This window comes from Rutilus rutilus (assembly GCF_951802725.1).
Source record: "Rutilus rutilus genome assembly, chromosome: 7".
Lineage (NCBI taxonomy): Eukaryota > Metazoa > Chordata > Actinopteri > Cypriniformes > Leuciscidae > Rutilus > Rutilus rutilus.
Window position 1 is genome coordinate 22,863,238 of NC_140221.1, and position 20,650 is coordinate 22,883,887.

Consider the following 20,650-nt stretch of genomic DNA (forward strand, 5'->3'; position numbering starts at 1 on the left):
AGATACACACCCAGAGTCTCTTTTCTGGCTACGCTGCTGGTCTCACTGCATGACTAATTCAGATGTTATGGACGCATATAGCTTGAATAATTCAAAGTGCATGCTCAGACTGCTTGAGACAACAGCAAACACATCTGACTTTGTGTTAAAGTTGCAAACAAAACTTGGTGCTCATCAAAGTACCCTGATTCAGTAGAAAAAAATGAATGTGACAGAATCACTTAGGAGTTTCAGCTCAGCATAACATGCAGGATGAGAAGGAGAGGCACCTGTTCTGATTGGATACGCTGCTCTTTTTAGCTTGTGCTATCTGAGTTCAACCAAATGTCTTATGCCACATTAAGTGGGAAATTCGTCCCTTTATCACGTAACATACACAACTAAAGATCCAATGTAACAGGATCTGAATGGACTATATACACTTTAAACATGATGTTGACTCCTGGTGTGAGGGATTCTGATTCTCAGACATTTTGTCAGAAAATATATAAAAGTCCACTTTATTATGTATGACTGAGCCTTAAAATAGTATGATGTTCATGAGAGATCCAGCTGAATGAATGACCCTAGTTAGTTATTGATATATCATGTGGTTTTTATAGCAGATTTTAAAAAGCTATTTTATAAAATCTATATTTTAAACCTTTTATGGATGGACGGGGACAGGGATTGATCTGAGTAATAATAATAATTTGTTACATTTATATAGCGTCCTCAACCACCACCAATATGAAAATGTACAATTTAAATAAAAACTCTTTAAGAGTTGTTTTTGTCTGAAAAAAATTATTACATTGCAGATTTATCTATTTGTAAACTTTCAAAAATTATTCAGCATTAGCGACGTTGAATTAAGGTCCTGAGAATAATGAGCAATGTAATTTAGTGCACAGCACACCAGAGGTGCAAGTGTCATCAAAATATGTGAACACACGTAGCAACATTTCACTTTCACACTCATTCCCTGATGTGCCTGGAATGCAAATATTCAAAGACAGGTACCCGGGAGACGGCGTGAGCAATGTTTTAAAGAGTTGAGTTTCATGTTTTGAAAATATTTAATGCATACAGAGTGCATTCTTCAATCCGGCCCCTGACAGCGCTGGATGTTTGGCCTTGTTGTAGAGCAGACACCCCCTGTTGTTTCGTTCCTCTTCCTCTCAGAGCAATCTACAGTATGGGGTAACACATTTGGCAAAATTCCTGTTTCCTTTTAAAAGAGGCCATGGCAGTGAACACATATGCATGTAAAAACAAACTCTCAGGGACAGGTTAATATGACCCACAGTCCTCATTGGGATTAGAAGAGGCACTGTGCCCTCAAGTCTGGAAGTCAAGTAGTCCACAGTCCAGCATTCAATTATGGCTCATACGGGCAGGCATTTGATTTTAGTAACTAAACCCAAGATACGGACACCTAGTAAGCGTAAGAGATGTTTTTAAAGCAGTTGAATGAGACTCTATAAAATTCAATCATATTAGACGTGTAAAACATATGGTGATTTTTATACAAAGCAAACAAAATTGTTTCCCTTCAGCATTTGTATCTGTCAACTATGTGCAAATCAGTAACCGAATAGGCCCCAACCAGGAGTAAAGAGAAATATAAGTCCACTTGAGTCCAAATAAAATAAAGAATGTGACATCGTAAAAGTAATGATTTTCGGAACAAAATAATAACACAACCCAAGTCCATTACTTCAAATTGTGCTGCAGACATTCCACTAAACTTCCTTTCACCTCCGAAGAGCAGACACAGCCTCCTTTCCCCAGGAGGACACATTAAAAATCCCTCCAAGTCGTTAGGGGTTTGTTGAAATCCAAAATATTCCATTTATTAAAGCTTTTAAAAGAGATGGAAATGTGAAGTGTAGAATAATGTTATAAATGGGGCTTGTGACTTAATTAAGTGTAGTGGGGCTTGCCTCTGGGCAGTGAATGACTTAATGGCCCTGCATGAGAGTGTGACTGACTACATTTCTTCCCACTGCTAACTGAATTAGTCAGCAATTAGTATTAGTGGATTAGGCAATCTCACATGAAGACGGTCCAAGCTAACAAGGAACATTCCCAGAATGTTCTTTCAAAGTTATGTTCTATATAGATAGATTATGTTCACACTTTAGGTTATGGTCCAATTCTCAGTATTAACTACGTTAACGGGTTAACTCAAACTCCTAATTACTGCTTATCAATAGTTAGTAAGGTAGTGTTAAGTTTATGAATTGGGTAGGAGTAATATGCATGCTAATAAGCAACTATAGTTAATACTGGACCCTAAACTGAAGTGTTACCATCTTTGAACATAAAATTGTTAGTTGGGGTGTTGTTTTGCTTGTTTTCGCTCCTTCAATGCAAACTGCTGCTTGATTTCATTGAGTTCATTGTACAGCAATATTTTGGAGCAGTAATGCAACAATACGTATATGTAGCCTTAGTCCATGTTTCTAATGATACTTTAGAGAATAAACCCATCCAAAAGCAAGGATTCAGAGTTACGGTTTCCCAGTATAATGAGGAGACCGGTCCAAGCAGGGATTGTCCTGGAATTCCTGTGGTCTGAGCAGCAGATAGGCTAAAGTAAAGAGACGAGCAGATCTCTGTTTAAACATCCTCCAAATGGTATGCTCTGATGTCCCACGGTCAAAGAGAAACACTTTATGTTGACACTGCGTGTGCGGTATGCTTTTACGTCAAGAGATTCTCTGGTTCTTTTTTTGCCTCTTCTGCAAATCTTTGTTTATTTGAATGGTGTATTATTGCTTCCCATTGTCTGGTCCTGTCTACATTCTGTCCATGCTAGAAAAGAGTCAGTGGGCAGACGGAGTGTTGTGAGGTCTGAAAAAAAAAAAAAAAAGAGCTGATGTAATTTACTCAATTGTGGTATTTACATTGTCAGTAAGTATATCATGTCCAAAGTAACCAAGTTGCATATCTGTAAATGGAATTGCAGACCCATCTGATACAGATCTGTTAATTGGATAACGGTGTGAACACCACTGAAACGCATTTATTTTTATTTTTTTTTAAACTGACCTTCGGCTCTTTGATATGTGGAAATAAATAAGATACTCAACTGCATTTGCCATCACCTGTCAGAGAAGTGTCTGATATGGGCCACATTTAAAAGGTCATGTGAACATCCTCACCACATCCATCACAGAACAAAAAATGGATTTGAGCAGAAAATTTGATTTAGGCCACATTCAGCTGCCTCAAAAGCAGGTTTCTCATCAATGAGCATGGAATTGGACATTATGGAACCATTTCTGTTGAGAAAAACACAAACTAATGAGTCAAATTTTGTGTGACTCAATATTAACCTCTTGCATATAAAAGCAAAATCACACTTCCAATAGTGCTAGTCTCTGGCTCAGGCCTACAGTCGAATCACAATCGTGCTGATTCTGTCAGGGTTCTGTCTAGTCTATTTCTTGGTTTTGTGACAGAGCCCTGACACTCCTGTTTTGTCTTGTCTGTGTGCCTTGTTTTATGTGCCCTCATGTCATTTTTTTGTCTTGTAGCACGCAGCTTGTGTTTTACACTAGGTGTGCTTTCATGTTGTCATGTTTTGTGTGAACGCGTGGCTTATGAGTGTTCTCATTGGCTGCGTGTTCATGTCTTGTTTGGTGTGAGCACAAGGCTTGTCATGCGTTTCCTTGTGCCATGTGCTCTCCTGTCAATTTGTCTTGCCCCATCATCTTGTTACCTGATTATTGATTCATTTGCCCCACCTGTCCTCCCTCGTTACCTGCTTTGTTTGCTCTCCCTATCCCTATAGTGAAGTCAAGTCAATTCTTCCCCCTCGGGGTAGTTTTTGTTGTCTGTTTTGTTTATTATCATTAAAAGCCCATCAACTCTGTCCCTGCTACTTTCATCACACCCATACCTGACAGATTCAGTACTACAGCATGATTGTTTGTGTGATATTGCTAAAGAAAATCAGATTAAGCATGGCACATATATATATATATATATATATATATATATATATATACACATAGTCTGCTACGTAATGAAACAATACAGCTGGGGGGCACCTAGTGTAATAAAGAATTTTTTAAAGAGTCTTTAAGCTGGAAAAAAGGGGGAAAACAGGATATGAACAGGTCAAGTGGAAAACCCTCATCCCCAAAGTGATTTAACATAACCCAGCGCAAACACGGGAAGCACAATCATGAATATTTAATGACTGCACTATTCCAAAAACTTTTTTCCCCCATTAATCACAGTGAATTTTTCTCCAGTGCTACCTGGAGTCTTTCAGTTGATTGTATTTTCCACTATTAATCCAAACTAAGTGAGAGATGTGTGATTTCATTATCTGAAGTCTGCACAGTTTGTTTATTAATAACACAATCTGGATTGATCCTCGATAAGAAATTCCACTGTGGATACACCCAGGCAAATAACAAGATGATTTGCTACAGAGACTGTGTTGTGTACACGAGATAAATGAGACATGACTCCTTATATTTCCCCCCTTTGGCAAGACATTTCTCCGCCTGTGAGCACATTTGGACCGCTGCGTCAAAATTACAACCATGACTATCTTAATTGTGTCCGTGGGGAATCACAGGAATTAAACTATGGCTCGAGTTATGGCATTGCATAATGCTTCGCCACACAGCCATTTGCTGCAGCACACCGAGGGAGCATATTGGCGCCCAGGCGGAATCAGTCCTCCCTGCGATGTAACATTCTGTCCTGCTGTGTAGCATGCAGGTGAGGGAAATCTGGCTTATGTAAGGCATAATGTACTGTTTATTATACAAAACAATTACCAAATAAATAAATAAATATGTGGGCATGAAACAGCCTAATGAGTTGAAATGACTTTTTACTTTTACCTGTGTTTTATCTTAAAGAAAAAATAGCCCATAACAATATAATGTAAAACAATCAGCCAAGTAACAAGACAAAGTCTTCTAAGGTCATTTTCACGACAATTGTTAACTGAGATGGTGTCAGTTGCGCTTGTATGAAACAAAGTCCCTTTAAGGCAAGTCATTTCACTCTGCCATCTTTGAAACGCCTCTCAGGCAGCTAATTCACAGTCATGCAAGTGCAGCTCCTATCTCTTTGAATGGGGAAACATCAAATTCTCCAAAGCTGTTCACAAAGCTTAATAAAGCTTAAATTTCATATTTGAAATATGAAATCACCAATGAAATCTAACAACAACTTTCTCATAAATTTTCTTTCTAAAAGCTCAAATCATGAAAAAAAAATTTTTCAGACAGCGCAGTCCTAAGGTTAATTCACACTGCACCGACAGACTAAAGCCGACAGTCACCAGATTACAGCACATCACATCTCAGACATTCTAATTTCGATTCAGCATATTCAGTCAGCAAAAACAAGCTCCGACAGATGCCAACAGACCCGACAAAACACTACAACAAAGTGTCTGTTGCCATCTGTCGGTGCAGTGTGAATTGGACTCTAAGCGCACGTCTCAGAACACTGACTGTTTCTATAACAACCAGAGCTACAGCTGCAGTGACATGATAACTTTGCCAATCAGCAACTGGCTATTTTATTTAGAAGGCAAAACTTATTTTTGGCCGTATTGCGTATTGCTCTTACTCCCATTGATAGTAAAATTGCACTGTGTGTGTGTACTGTCATTGTATATCTAAAGTATTTGTATGAAATAAGAGGAAGCTAATCTGTGGTATGATATGAGAGACGTGTCACGGTCAGTGCCTGTAATGAAGCGCATGACGAAGGAGATACTCAAATCTTTTAATCCAAGAATCAAAACATTAAACTGGAGAATAAACACGGAGGAAACGTAACCACGAACACACTGACATCAAACAGGCAGGGAACGGAGGAGAACGGAACTAATAAACAAACTAGAAATCTAACCTAGAAACACAGACATGAACAGAACAGGAAAAACAGAGCAAAAACAAACTCAAAACGTGACATTACATCCCCCTCCCCGAAGGTGCGTCCTAGCGCCATATAAGTCCACAGGGGTGGGAGGGTGGGTGCCCTGGAGGCTGATGAGGGGTGGCTTAGGCAGGAGAGGAAGCCTCCAGGGAGGTGCCGGTAACTCAGGGAGCCAGGAAGGTGCCGGCAGTTTGGGGATCCTGGGAGGGCCCAGCTTCACTGGGAGCCAGGGAGCAGGAACGGACTCAGGGATTTCAGACTCTGGAACAGACTCTGGGATTTCAGTCTTTGGAGCGGACTCTGGGGTTTCAGACTCGGGGATTTCAGACTCTGGAACGGACTCTAGGATTTCAGACTCTGGAACGGACTTGGGGATTTCAGTCTCTGGAACGGACTCGGGAATTTCAGTCTCTGGAACAGACTCTCAAATTTCACTCACTGCAGTTCGCGGATCCTGGGAGGGCCCAGCTTCACTGGGAGCCAGGGAGCAGGAACGGACTCAGGGATTTCAGACTCTGGAACAGACTCTGGGATTTCAGTCTTTGGAGCGGACTCTGGGGTTTCAGACTCGGGGATTTCAGACTCTGGAACGGAATCTGGGATTTCAGACTCTGGAACGGACTCTGGGATTTCAGACTCTGGAACGGACTCTGGGATTTCAGACTCTGGAACGGACTTGGGGATTTCAGTCTCTGGAACGGACTCGGGAATTTCAGTCTCTGGAACAGACTCTCAAATTTCACTCACTGCAGTTCGGGGATCCTGGGAGGGCCCAGCTTCACTGGGAGCCAGGGAGCAGGAACGGACTCTGGGATTTCAGACTGGTATCATCCTGTGGTTTCAGACTCTGGAACAGACTCTGGGATTTCAGACTCTGAAACAGACTCTGGGATTTCAGACTCTGGAACGGACTCTGGGATTTCAGACTCTGGAACGGACTTGGGAATTTCAGTCTCTGGAACGGACTCGGGAATTTCAGTCTCTGGAACAAACTCGGGAATTTCACTCACTGGAACAGACTCTGGAATTTCAGTCTTTAGAACGGACTCAGGAATTGCACTCATTGGAATGGACTTGGGAATTTCACTTTCAGGAATGGACCCACTGGATATCACTCGCTGGAATGGACTCTTTGATATCACACACTGGAATAGACTTAAGAGCGGACTCTGGAGTGGGCTCATGAGTTGGAGCAGGAACTTGGAATGGAGCTGGATCAGAGAATGGAGCAGGATTTTGGAATGAACACATACAGAGGCGAACGTATTCCCTCCATGAGTACTTTCTCATATCTTGTAAGTCCAATGATTGGTCACCTTGTGCATCAACCCAATATATAGTCTTAAGGCTGGTATCATCCAGATTTGAGAATTCAGTCAACTCACAGAATTTGAGGGACTATTCCCTGAGAGGAAGTCCTCGGTGGTGAAGATCAATGAAGGCTGCTGCTAAATCCATCTGTATCAGGACTTGTATTCTGACACGGTCAGTGGCTGTAATGAAGCGCAGGACTAATGAGATACTGAAATAGGTCTTTTAATTCAAGAATCAAAACAGAATGACACAGAGAAAACGTAACCACAAACAAACTGACAACAAACAGGCAGGGAACAGAGGAGAACTGAACTAATGAACAAATCAGAAAGCTAACTAGAAACACAGACATAAACAGAACAGGAAAAACAGAGCAAAAACAAACTTGAAAGTAGTGCCATTTATTTTTATTTTTTTACAATGCATATCTGTCCACTGGCACAGAGTGAGCCTAGTAGAGTGGATGTTTTCCATTTATTCTTATACGAGCAAAGGGGGTATTGTGGGATTGACAGTACGTGTACAATACACTGCCACAGCTCCGCTCAGTGTCGCTCAAAATGCTACAACGCTTTTTCTTTGGGGTCTGTACTAGCGAGTGTGTTTAATGTATGTTTTTTTTTTTTTGCATGTGGCCACTATAATTATCATATATAAACACAACTACAGTTGGAAAATCTAACTTTTGTAAGCTAGTCTATTCACAATAATCCTATTCACAATGTCCAAACTGTATTATTTAGCATGTATATAACAGCGCTCCTAGTAAAAGTTAGTTTCTAATAGGTTCGTAAGTTACGGCTGGCAATAAGGACGGATCTTTACTTAAGGCTATTGGGTCTATTTGATATGGGTCCACACCAATCAAGCTTATCTTCTCTTGATACCGACGAGATGAAGCCATTAGGCTACTGCTCCCCTCAACTCAAATCTGTGTGCGGCTAGGGGCAGGACAGATGTCATGTCAACAATATGGCCGCGGTTAGCTACTTCCGGTGTTCGCGAATAAGGCCTATACAGTACAAGCAAAAGTTTGTTGTTAGTCGCCAGCAGCACACACATAAAACCAACGTTACTCGGGTATGGAGTGGAAACAATGCAACCTTGGTGTCCGTTTTCACGCCTTCCTGCTTACGTTTCTCCAGCGCTGGAAAGCTTTTCTAAAATTAATGCGGGTCCTAAAGCTTTTGTCTGATCATAACCCTCCTTTTTCCAGTGATTTTTTTCCTCTGACCTTTTCTCTTTTGTAATGTCTCTTAGCCATCTCTTTTTCTAAAGTCTTTCTTCAAATCTCCCTCTTGCTCAGCTCACTCTCTCTCCTCTCCCAGTAGGAGTTGACACCCCTACTGCTGACTAGCTACAAATATGTTGTGGTACTCGGTCCAATCCACTTTCAATAGCGTTTTTCACAAATTGCTTACTGCACCTTTAAAGATTAAGAGGGCACATGAATTAAACAAAAATATAATGATGTGCACGGATAAATATTTTATAATAATACCGCAATATAAAAAAATATATATATAAAAAAAGAATTAACCATTTTGATTTCATGCTGACTCTATACAAATACCAGGCCAAAAAAACGAGGCGGCAGCCAATCGCTACGAGATGCAGGCGGTGACATCATTGGCGTTTGAAAATCTGCACAATGTGCTGGAGTTTCTGCTGAATTTAGTGCATTCAGATTTCAAAAGCAGATTTCAGCAACTGGCTGGGTTAACAAAAGTGTATAGAAATTTTATTTTAGACATTTGAAAATAAAGTGTGTACCATTCCGACTATAATTGTTTATATACATAATGATTATGCCGGCTGTGTACTGAAAACGACCATAGTTTAAACACAATCGCTACAGACACATCGTAAAGCAGAGGCATTCTAGTGTTTGGAGCGACGCTAAGTGGAGTTCTCTCACTGCTGTGGACATGCACCGCGTTGTTGCCATGGATTGACCAATCAGAATCAAGTATGCCAGAGAGCTGTGAAATAATGGCTTACACATTCCAATACCCTTAGGCACATTTAAACACTACTGACTACCCAAACAACTTGTCTGAGGGTGAAACTTGAAATCCTGGCAAACAACCTTTATTCTGAACAAAAAGTGTTGGTCCAGGACAGGCAGATTTACGAGGCGGTGTGGACAGTCAGGTCGAGGGCACCTCCAGTTAACCTACTGCTCAGCGTCCCGCAGCCAGCTGAGAGGATATAAGTTATCAACGAGCCCACTACATTCCTCACTGTTCTCCAGCCAACATGAGCAGCCATGTCTGCATCTAAGTTCTGTGCTAAGAATGAAACTTCCAATACGAAATATGAAATACACTTCAGCATGTGTTCCACTCCAGTCAGAGCCTGAGCAAAATACTGCCAACAGAACTTTGATCAGGACACAATAAAAGACACTTGAGTCAGGTTTTTGAATTGTACAGTTAACAGTAGGCTCCTAAAAGCTTATTTTTCTTTAACTGCAGATGTTTTTTATTTCTTTGATGGAATTTGCCATTCAAAAGTCTGAGTAGTAACAGATCTGTAAGTATTTTCAGATGAATAATCTACAAAAATATTTACTAAGAGATGAATTTGGTGTCCCTAAAGTCAGATATTCATTTAATGAACTAAGATAGCATTTACAAGTAGAGTTCTATGTGTATAATAATTTTTCTTTGATTTGAATCCATAAAGCTGAAGATGAAAGCGCAATCAAACGGATTCTTCAAGCTGGAACATCTAGATGTCCGTTTTATCATTACAGTCAGCAAAGCAGTATTTCATCTCATCCTCGGTTGATTCCTTGACCACCTTTGGGGTTATACTCATTAATCATGGCAAAGGGCCTGTTTTGATCTATCTTCACTTCTGTGGCAGCTTCACCAAAACTGATCTCACATCTAAGCAGTACGTATCCATGCCAAAGACAACTGCAGCCATTATTATACTGACACTCTCTGGACATTCCATGAATCCAGTCAGAATACCAACACACTCTCTGCTTTTTAATTGTATGATTAGTGCTATACACAGAATGACAGTACATTTGGCAGAAATGCACGAGAGCAAGAACACTTCAGCCAGGGTAAAGTCTAAGTGGACTTGTTTTTCATCTGACGCGCTTGTGATGAATGATTTTATCCTTGCCAGAGGGTCAAGAGGAGGGATTCTGGCCTATAAACCTCTTAATATAATTTGTCCATTGTAAAGATAATTCAACTGTAGACAAATTGGCAATAACCGACCGTAGTTCACAGCCAAAGCGGGTTCCAGCCAATACCATCCCTGTCACGGACAGGAAACTCAAGGCGCCCCGTAATCAATATGCATTTCACATCTCAATGGAAGAACAAATTCCTTCCATGAAACAGTATCCGTTATATTAGCCACCATGGAGTAAAACAACAGAGGCTGAGACATCCATCAAAACTGGGCTGAAAGGGTTTCCTCATGCGTTATTCTCTTCTGTAAAATCCACACCGGTTTGATATTAGCCCAAAGATGAGCTACACGCCCCAGTATATTCCCATGTCCAGATGTAAACATAACCTGAAACTCAAGCGCTGAAATATGCGATGCAATACTCAATGACACATGAACCAGTCCAAGAACCACAGACACCAATGTTCAATCGGCAGGCTCACAGCAGACCCTTCAAATGGAAGCAGATGTTGGACTTTTGAGGCATCAGTGACCTAAAGTGCTCCACTGGTAAACTAGTGCAACACACCCGTTTGGCTTCTCTTTGCAGGATGTTCTTCATATTCCTCCATCCATCATAAAACCATCAAAGTGATGTACAAGAAATCAAAGAAAATTCAGGTTGCATGGGCAATTAATACCGCTTCCAGCTATCAGGGACATTCCACCGATTCCTGTTTAGTGGACAGATGGTAGAGATCTTGCGTCGTGTTTGTGCTTTCATTAAAATGATTGCAGACCAAAGCACAACTTGTAACACGTTCTAATTGAACAACTGAATGTGACTCCTCATGACATCCACATTACTCAGCTTAATGAGTTCATATGAAATACCTATCACACACTGATGGAAAAGGAAGTTCTCATGCATTAACAGTGTTTGATGCACTGCCAAGAGTTGTGAAACAAATTCCTTTCCTATCAACAACTAACATGTGATGGAAAGAAATTCGCATCAGCATGTCACAAACACACTGACTCACTGTTATTAGAATTGTTATATTGATAGTTACGAAGTAGAACTAAAGACCTTCAATTTATAAAATGGAAATGTGTACTCTACAATTGTCAGTCATTTTAAAGAAACCTTTGTTTCATTGTTCAAAACGTTGACAGGTTGAGTGTGGTTTTACTGTGTCTAAAAACTAGCAGAACTTTTCATTTCAACAGAGCATTGGTGCCACCTAGTGATGTTTTTATTTGTATGACATTAGACATTTTCAAATTGGCATATATGAATGTGCATGGTCCATTTTAATCTAAGGCTCTTTACTGTATTAAACTCAGAACATTTTAGCAATGTGGAAATTAACTGATGTTTGGATTATCAAATCACGGGCACTATGCCAAACTCAGACTTATATAGCGTATCCACCAATAAAATGTTTCTATTTCTTTTTATCGTGGGAATTTTGCACACGTTTTACGCTCATTATTGGTTGTGCACAGGAGGTCGAAAGATGGTTTTAGCCTGATATTTCATAGTTTAGCATTATGCCAGCATTTGGTCAAAGAAATAAAAGGTAAAAGAGTGAAATGCAAGTTCAATCTTAATCAAAACATGAAACGATTACCTCTCAGGAACTACAATCAACCTCCATGGTTAGATCTCCATAGTAACCACCACCTGAAGTGCAGCCAGTGAAACGGAAAAAGCTTGATGTTCAAACCTTAAGATGCATTTGATACTTATGAAGCAGTCTGTGTTTGTGTATATATATATATGAAGAGTTCAGATGCAAAAGCCTCTAAGTGCCATCTGAAATTTTCTTCTAGAATGATCTTTTTTATCAAGCTCGTATTTTTAAGTTTAATAATTTCACTTAAATGGCAATGCAAATGACCGACTAATTGTCATTTAAGTGAAATTACTTAACTTAAATATACGAGCTTGATAAAAATGATCATTCTAGAAGAAAATTTCAGATGGCACTTAGAGGTTTTTGCATCTGAACTCTTCATATATATATGTGTATATATATAATATATACAGAGGCGGACAGAGTACACAGCTTCATTACTTGAGTAAAAGTACAGATACCCCTTGCTAAATTTTACTCAAGTACAAGTAAAAGTACTACAGTCAGATGTCTACTTAAGTAAAAGTACTGAAGTACTTGTTTTTAAAAGTACTTGAGTATCAAGAGTACAAGAGTACATTTTCTAAATATTGCATTACTACTGCCACAGTGCTTACATTTATGTACAGAAACGTCTTACATGGAGTTATGAAAAATGTTAATGTTAATACCTTGGAGAATGTAAAAGGAATTGAAAGTAAAATCAAGTCATTTTCATATTTTTACCATGTTGCTTTATTTAACATTTCTCACTTGCCCACAAGGCAATAGCACAATGGCAACGCTCTGACAAACCTCTGCTAGAGTTTTAATGGATTTTTTGCACCCACATTTGAACCTGACTGTGTTAAACACACCGCATTCTCAAGAACATCAAAGCAAATGCTCAGCTTACATTAATGTGTAATATCAGAAAAGAAAATTCAGCTAACAATTTTGTGTACATGTGAGTTTCTCTGTTTTCTCATCAATCAAATCACAGGGTTCCAGACTGCAACCATTTTTGGAGAATGTGCAAGTTAAAATTTTATGTGGTCGCATTTGTGCGAGTGCATGGTCATGTAGCCTACTACTCAGTTAAATTCACGCATGAATTTTCCTGCACTGAACTTATTTTAGCGCCCGCCAAAGTTAAATTTTGTCCCGCCAAAGTCTTATTTGATCGGTGAGTAAAGTAGATGAACTGCTGCGCTTGTGACAGGGCGCATGTGTATGAGGCGCCGGACTGGACAAAAGCGAAACGAACTGCGCGAGCGAGCGAAAATTGAAATAGTCTGGCGAGGTGGGGCCACGGGTTCCATTGTTTCGTCCATGGTTTCGTCTCTTATCTAAATCTGACCATGGAGTTGACTTTGGAAAGCTGAAGGTGACTGCTGATAGGCTGTCCCAATCAGTGGCGCCTGCACAATCCAATCACGTTTGAGAGGGAAACAACAAATTGAGGGTTTCCGAGGTTTTTCTTTTTTCCTTTTTTTTTTAATATATATTTTTTTTTTAGAAGAAGTAACGGGTACTCACGGTTATGGATAGAAATGTAGCGGAGTAAAGAGTACAATATTTGCCTCTCAAATGTACTTGAGTAAAGTCATGAGTACTCCCCAAAAATCATACTCGAGTAAAGTACAGATCCCTCAAAATTGTACTTAAGTACTGTACTCAAGTAAATGTACTCCGTTACTGTCCGGCTCTGAATATATATATATATATATATATATATATAAATAATGGGGTGTAACGATACCCTCATGTCACGATTCGAAACATATTAAGATACTGAACTCATGATACAGTATTATTGCGATACTCCAAGACATAAAGTAAAAGCCAGTTAACAAAAAAATTTACTGTTGATTAAAATGCTAAATTTGATATTACATTGTGGGTGTAAATGGAAAGGCTTGGACTTGGTGCTGATAACCCACAGCACAGGACAATGGTGACACCAGAATAAAAATATTCATGATTCTGAAGCTGAAAATACAGAATTATTTTAAACGAATTGGGCTTGAACTGTCACTGACTAAATATATTTAAAATAATGTAGGCCACTTTTTACTGGTAACATAATACATTTGGGATTATCAGGACCCCCCCTTATACACAATACATATTGTCACTATCCACGATACATATTGTTACAGTTTTGTATTGCTATATATTGTGACACAATATATTGTTACACCCCTAAAATATATATGTGCTGTATATAAGTGTGTGTGTGTATATATATATATGTCTGAAATAGGAATTTTGCTCAGTCAACCAGTTCTGAAGAGTAAAAAAAGAAAAGAAAAAAAGATATACAAATAAAATTTATTTTATAATTGTTTATTCACATTGGACCTCTGAATCTTGAAAAAAAAAAACTGTGCTCAAACTGTGGTTTCCTCTTACAGTAACTGTCTGAATAATGCTTCCTTTGCACGCAACACCATAAACCATATTGTCTCAAATACATGCTGGCAATACAGTGGCTACCATGATTTAAGATTGATTTAATTTAGACAGCAAATGCAATTGATGCAAGATGGCTCTTCTGGACAGTCAAGTGAAAGGGCTGTTTTTATTCTGGAGTCTGGTCTATATTTGAGTGGGTGTACGGACCATTATAATTCCTGCTCCCACGCGAAGGCGAGCAAATTACACACAATCACTCAGGACTGGACACAACAAGTATCATAAAGTGCCAAACGCCTTCATTTTAGGTCATCCATTACTGCTCTGTTTATTGTCAGGATCACAACAAGTTAGAGTTTAAAAATCTGCATTTTAACATTAGTTTAGGGAACAAAACATCATAACATGGGTTCAATTTTTATAGCTAGTAAGCACACTGTATTTAAGTCATACTCAAAATGACACACTGAAAACTCCAAACCAAAAAAGCCTTTATTGTGTAGGCAGAGTACGAGAAGAATGCAGCTATTAGACTATTAAAATAACAATCACCCAGTCAAGACTTATGCACACACATCAAAATTTAACAGCAGACTGTTGGAAATTAACAATAACATAACAAAAGAAGTCTCTTCAAATTTAACAGCATACATAAAGTACAAGTTGAAACAGCAAACATTTTGTTAAGTCCCCATGTACCAAAGTATGGAACTCTAAAAAGAACCAGTCAACCATTCACTGCACAAAGTGGTCTTACAGTCTTTTAATTGCATCATCGATGTCCGACATTTGTTCCTTCAGCTGATTCCACTGCTCAGGATTCAACGAGATGCCTGAGGGTGATTCAATACAATTGATGGAACAAAAACATCTAGGCTATAAGACAGTAATCAAATGAAAGAAATATTTTAAATGAAATGTTTTACCTGCACTTAACCTGTTAACCTTCACGAGGACGCCGACACACTAAATTGTTCTTTGTTTAAATTAGTTCAAAGTACTATTAGATTTAATGTAATTACCTTGACAAACTATACATCATTAAAAAGATCTAAGACTCAAGCTTCAGTATTTGACCTATTTTATTCTGAGAAACTTATAGTAACAGTTGTGTCTTAAAGGTACAATATCGTTAGCCTCATAGCATAATTGCCTAAGTCATTTTTTTTTTTATATTACTTAGGCAATTATGCTATGAGGCTAACGATATGCAATAATTTTTTGCTGCTAGAGGGCGCTACATTCCAAACAACAACAACGGCGTAGCTTGATGACGATGTGAAGGAGCGTGGAATGATGGGAACTGTCGTTTTAAACTCCACCGTGGATGTAAATCAGTCAGACGGGAATCGAAAAATCATGTTCATGGATGAGGTTAAGTTTTTAAGTTTTTTATAATGACATGCTTTTTGTGGCGAGGGGGCGTGGTTCAGCGCGGTCTGTAATGGGAGAGAGAAGAGATGAGCGTCCCGCAAGTAGGTCAAGTGCAAATGACGAACACCTGTGTCTTATTGCAGTGATCGGCGTGGAGAGACCGCTTATAAGCCGCGCGCTGGAACGAGAGAGAGAGACTGGAGAGAAAATTGGACGCAGAGAAAGAAAACCGGTGGATCCGAAGCTCTCATTTTTGAACTGTTTTGTGCCGTCGCGGTTACCACGGTGAATGCGCGTTGTGTGCGACTTTTGTTTGTTTTGTTTTATTTTAATAAAGTATGAGTCCCAGTCACGCCGACCCCTGTCTTCTTCCTTCCTGACTCTTGAACCTCATCACACTTTTATTTCATTAAAATGAATTAACCGCAAGAAAAGTAAGGTGTAATACTACATTGGTTATCATAGATGTTACTGTATGTCGAATTCATTGTTGTGATAACGCGGCGCAGTTTTACGTGTTCTAAACAATTGTTGTAAAAGTACATTCGAACATACCCACATCATTTGACAAAATACTGATTAATCTTTATGTATAACACATGCTATATTTATTTACATGGCCATAAACACAGACGTGATAAACAATGTCAATAAACTAAACACAAATCTAAAGCAATAATACTTTCCTTACATAAACATAACTATTACCGAATGCTACATTTGGAAAATATAAAATTAAGCATGCTTTGTCGACGGAACCAGCTGCAATCGGTAAAGAATAATTGTGTTCCATAACGACTGCACGAAACAAGCTAACGTTTGTTGCTTGATAGACGCTACAACTTCCGCATTTGTCCAGGACTCCACGCAGTACGAGCGAAAACCGAGGGTAACGCGGATATGACGCAATTGACTGGCGACTCCCAGCTCCCCCCTGCTCTAACGCCCCGTTTCCTTGGTTAAAATCGCAATTTTCTCACGATTTAAAAATAGTTGGAAACATTTGGGATATTGTAAGTAATCAACTTAACAAAATATATAACACTGGCCTTGAGATTATGGGATATTTTAATGCAAAATTCTTACATATTGTACCTTTAATTTGTTTTTAGGAGTTATGAAAATGAAAAAAGGAGACGATACCTTTAATATGAATTATGACCGTCAGCCGCTCCAATTCAGAAAAAAACTCTGTCATGAAAGCGCTTGACAAAACAACGTCCCTCAGGGTTTTTAGTTCTTAAGTGTGCATATTTGGTGAAATATTGGATTCTCATATGTTTACATCAAATTTAAATTTGACAGCACTATACACAATATAAAATAAATATATATAAAATATAAGGCGTTTTGTGTACAGTACTGTGCAAAAGTCTTAGGCATGTTAATCACCATTGATCATCCTGGCTGTTGTCAGACTCCTTGTGCATACACAGATCTCACTGGATTATTACAATTAATGGCAAAAAGAATGTTCGGAAATGTAAAGTGATATTTCCTACAGACACACTACAGCAAAAGATATAAATAACTGACTTAAAACCATTTGTTTTGTGTGTGTGTGTGTGTGTGGGGGGGGGGGGGGGGGGGTATTAACATGCCTAAGACTTTTGCACAGTACTGTACATAGAAAAAGTCTTAGATCTTTGAGTTCAGCTCATGAAAAATGGGGGCAAAAACAAAAGTGTTGCGTTTATAATTTTGTTCAGTGTATGTGTGTATATATATATATATATAAAGAAAAATAAATGCCTGCATAGTTACCTTTTTTCCCAGGCTTCATTTCACCAGATTGGTCCATCCAGTACTCTCGAACGTCAATCAAAACCTTGCCTTTGAAATCCCTGACGCTGACGTATCTCAGCTTCCCAATCTGACACATATCAGAACATGAATGAGCCACAAATGACAATTAATTTGAAGAACAGTAAATATCAGATTTATCCCTAATCAATAACACTGCTTAGTCAAACACTGAAGAATTTGAAGAACATCAAAACAGTATAAAATGCTGGTTCCAATGCAAAATTACTTTATGCATACTCTATATTCAACCTTTATGTGTATACTGTAGGAGTTTTTGCCCTTAAATAAACCGGAAAAACAAAGAATTGATAAGAGACACAAAGAAACTAAAAATAGACGATATGCCACAGTTAAATATGTTAGCTGACTAGTCCATAGAAAAAGTAAGTCTGCAATACAGATCAATAATACATAAATTGTTTGTAAAAAATATATATATTTTTGCTAGCAGATTTCTATTTTGATTACACTATTGCTAACTGGGAGTAAGATAATTCAAGTCAAATCAGTATTACATGCTCATGTATTTATTTACTTGCAATACTGACACACCGTGATATTGAATCGAATCGTTGACTTGATCATTATAATCAAATTCAATCATGAGACCAGTGACGATTTACACCCATACTTGCAAAGTAGTTTTGTAATAAGTGAGATAAAGTATATTAATAAAATAATAATTAAAAAAAAACTCAACCTGGAACATGTTATCATCACTGTTTCTGTCACTCTTAGCAGAGCCGCTCGGTTTGGAGGTCTCTCCGCTTTTCTGCTTTTTTGCAGGCTTCTCAGGAGCGCTGGCCTTCTTTCTTTTGGCCTTTGGTGAAAATAAGGACACACATTTAAGAACTAAATCAGAACTAAAAATTACTATATATAGTCTCCAACTGCAAAGGCTAAATTAATTGTGATGCATTCGTGTAAATCCATGTTCATACCTTTGTTTCTGTATCACTGTCTGAATCACTGCCAGAAGAGGAAGACAGCACTTCTTTAGTCTTAGGCATGCTGCTGAACACAAACAAGAATCATTTTTATGTAAACATTATTCAACACTGCCCCCATATGGCCACTTAAAGAACCTAACAATCATCTTAAAAACCATGCACATTTCTGTTGTGAATATACATGTTCCAAGGCATAATCAGCTTTAATCTCAACAAAATAATTATTTTTTATATCCTTATCCAACAGTCACAAACATTTAAAGAATCTGTGTAAATTCATTAGTCAAAACCCTGTTTTATAATATATATATAATCTCTATTCACCAAATGGGCCCGTGGTGTGAAAACATGTGCTTTATACTACCTGCTATATTAACATTACAGAACTTAATGGAATTATCTTCTAATTACCTTCCAACCAAAAAAATCATGAAATAACAACAAATGCCATACATCTATATAATTTGTCATCACTGCACAAGTGTTACACAATGTTGCTTCTATGCAAAAATAAAAATAAAAAATTACTCAGAACAAACTAATAATGTATCTGACACTAAATTATTTTAAATGTTTACTTATTAAAAGTAATGGTTCAACTACTAACTATTAATAATCATATTGTAATGGGTGAAATCTGAGGGCAGGCACTGTAAACAGTTTCATGAGATTTTTAAAGATTTTATTGAATTTCGAGACCTTCTCTGACCTGGAATCCAATTATAAGATTCACTGATATTCCCAGGGTTTGCATTATTACTATGGGAATATGAGGTTTATTTTAACGAGTCGACCAATATTGGTTCTTAAAAAGTACTAAAGCAAACATTCTAAAACCACATGCAACACACATTTCCTAGCTCTAACATGCGCCATAGAGACACGATTTTCAATGTTTCTTAATCTAGCCTAACGTTACTTGAATTTTGCATAGATTTTTAAAAGCTGTCAGAACTAGCTGCGCATCCCTTCCGTTTCGCCGATCGCAGAGTAATTACGAGAGGATTGTCATCTTGGTGATCCAAGATGAAGCAAGAGAGAGTTGACGCTTCCCCGATCAATAATGCCTTCGCTTCAGCGATTTGCTTTCACATACGGGGACGGGGGACATCAAATTGCTTTATTGGGTTTGTTCAAACAAGACTAACTGCTGTAGTTCAAACACCGGCGAGTATAGCGGGGCTGATCAAGGGCCTTGCATCCCAAATCTAAGGTGGGAAAAATAGGCCCTGAATGACACATGCCGTTTTTGTATGATTGGTCTTTATATCATTTTTCAAGTTTGTGCGTTCATTTAACAAGTGCATATCTAAAAGTGACGGTTTACTATTCGCTTTTATATTAATTGAATAGGACTTACGTTTACGTAGTGCAGTGGGTTGTAACAGTCAGTCACGCTTAGCGGCGGGAAGTCGAGGAATCGAGAACCAACCAAAAGGCTAATAACGTCTTAGAGGGCATTGTGGGAAATGTAGTTCTCATTGGTTCTTCAGACCGGTGTCATGAGAAATCGCCCGAAGAATTGGGTCTCCTTTAGGACCCAGGCGGTAATGCCTGAAAAAAGTTGTTGTCACGGTGTCTCGACTAATCATTACCTATTTAACTATTGTATGATGTTTATTAGGCTACATTAAGTGCACAAACAACGTGCTTGAAATATAAAACGAATGCTACATTGTAAATAGAATGCTTTTTCACACAAATATCATTAATTTGAAACATGTAATTGGGAACTAAATTGTAAGCAAAAAAACATACCTAATATAAGCTAAGCTAGCAGACTAATCGGGTATATATATGCTATGATAGACTAGTACATAAGCTAACTAAAAAACAGTAAGAACGAGAAATGCTTGATTTCACAACCTATAGCTTCTGTTATATGCTAGTATATGAACCATGCAATTTAAAAGACATTAATGGTCATTATAACGCATTTCAAACAATATAGATCATAGCCTAACGTAATTCTGCAGGAATTGTAATCAGGCGCTAAAAATACTATTATTTTGCTATAAAAGACCATCAAAAGTCAGTTGAACCAATGGGATCACTCGGGCGTCCTAAAGGAGACCCGATTCCTGGGGGGGATTGATTTCTCACCACACTGGACGTTTGTCAATGTCTCTCACA

At 38.4% G+C, this 20,650-nt stretch overlaps 1 protein-coding gene and 1 long non-coding RNA gene across 3 annotated transcripts; one reads left to right on the forward strand and one right to left on the reverse strand.

Annotated features, from left to right (window-relative positions):
- Positions 1 to 14,861: 14,861 nt before the first annotated feature.
- On the reverse strand, positions 14,862 to 20,021 carry sub1b (SUB1 regulator of transcription b). Of its 2 annotated transcripts, none has more exons than XM_084413258.1 (5): positions 19,878 to 20,021; positions 18,509 to 18,578; positions 18,268 to 18,387; positions 17,526 to 17,634; positions 14,862 to 15,220 (listed from the first exon to the last, which is right to left on the reverse strand). In XM_084413258.1, exons 2-5 carry the CDS (start codon positions 18,575 to 18,577, stop codon positions 15,141 to 15,143), a joined length of 378 nt encoding a protein of 125 aa, XP_084269384.1. In that variant the 5' UTR covers position 18,578; positions 19,878 to 20,021; the 3' UTR covers positions 14,862 to 15,140. The 2 variants fall into 2 exon arrangements, with proteins under 2 accessions (XP_084269384.1, XP_084269385.1); XM_084413259.1 differs by having other exon boundaries at positions 18,509 to 18,581; positions 19,878 to 19,950.
- LOC311293177 lies at positions 15,227 to 17,490 on the forward strand. The gene is made up of 2 exons (XR_014627898.1): positions 15,227 to 15,761; positions 15,905 to 17,490. It is a non-coding gene; the product is annotated as an uncharacterized lncRNA (long non-coding RNA).
- Positions 20,022 to 20,650: the final 629 nt, after the last annotated feature.

What these genes read in the sequence shown, in the direction of transcription:
- sub1b (XM_084413258.1), bottom strand. Translation starts at nt 18,577, where the DNA reads ATGCCTAAGACTAAAGAAGTGCTGTCTTCCTCTTCTGGCAGTGATTCA. An exon ending in GTGATGATAACATGTTCCAG is followed by an intron (nt 17,635 to 18,267) that starts GTTGAGTTTTTT and finishes GATATGTGTCAG; the next exon opens with ATTGGGAAGCTGAGATACGT. An exon ending in AATGAAGCCTGGGAAAAAAG is followed by an intron (nt 15,221 to 17,525) that starts GTAACTATGCAG and finishes AATCACCCTCAG; the next exon opens with GCATCTCGTTGAATCCTGAG.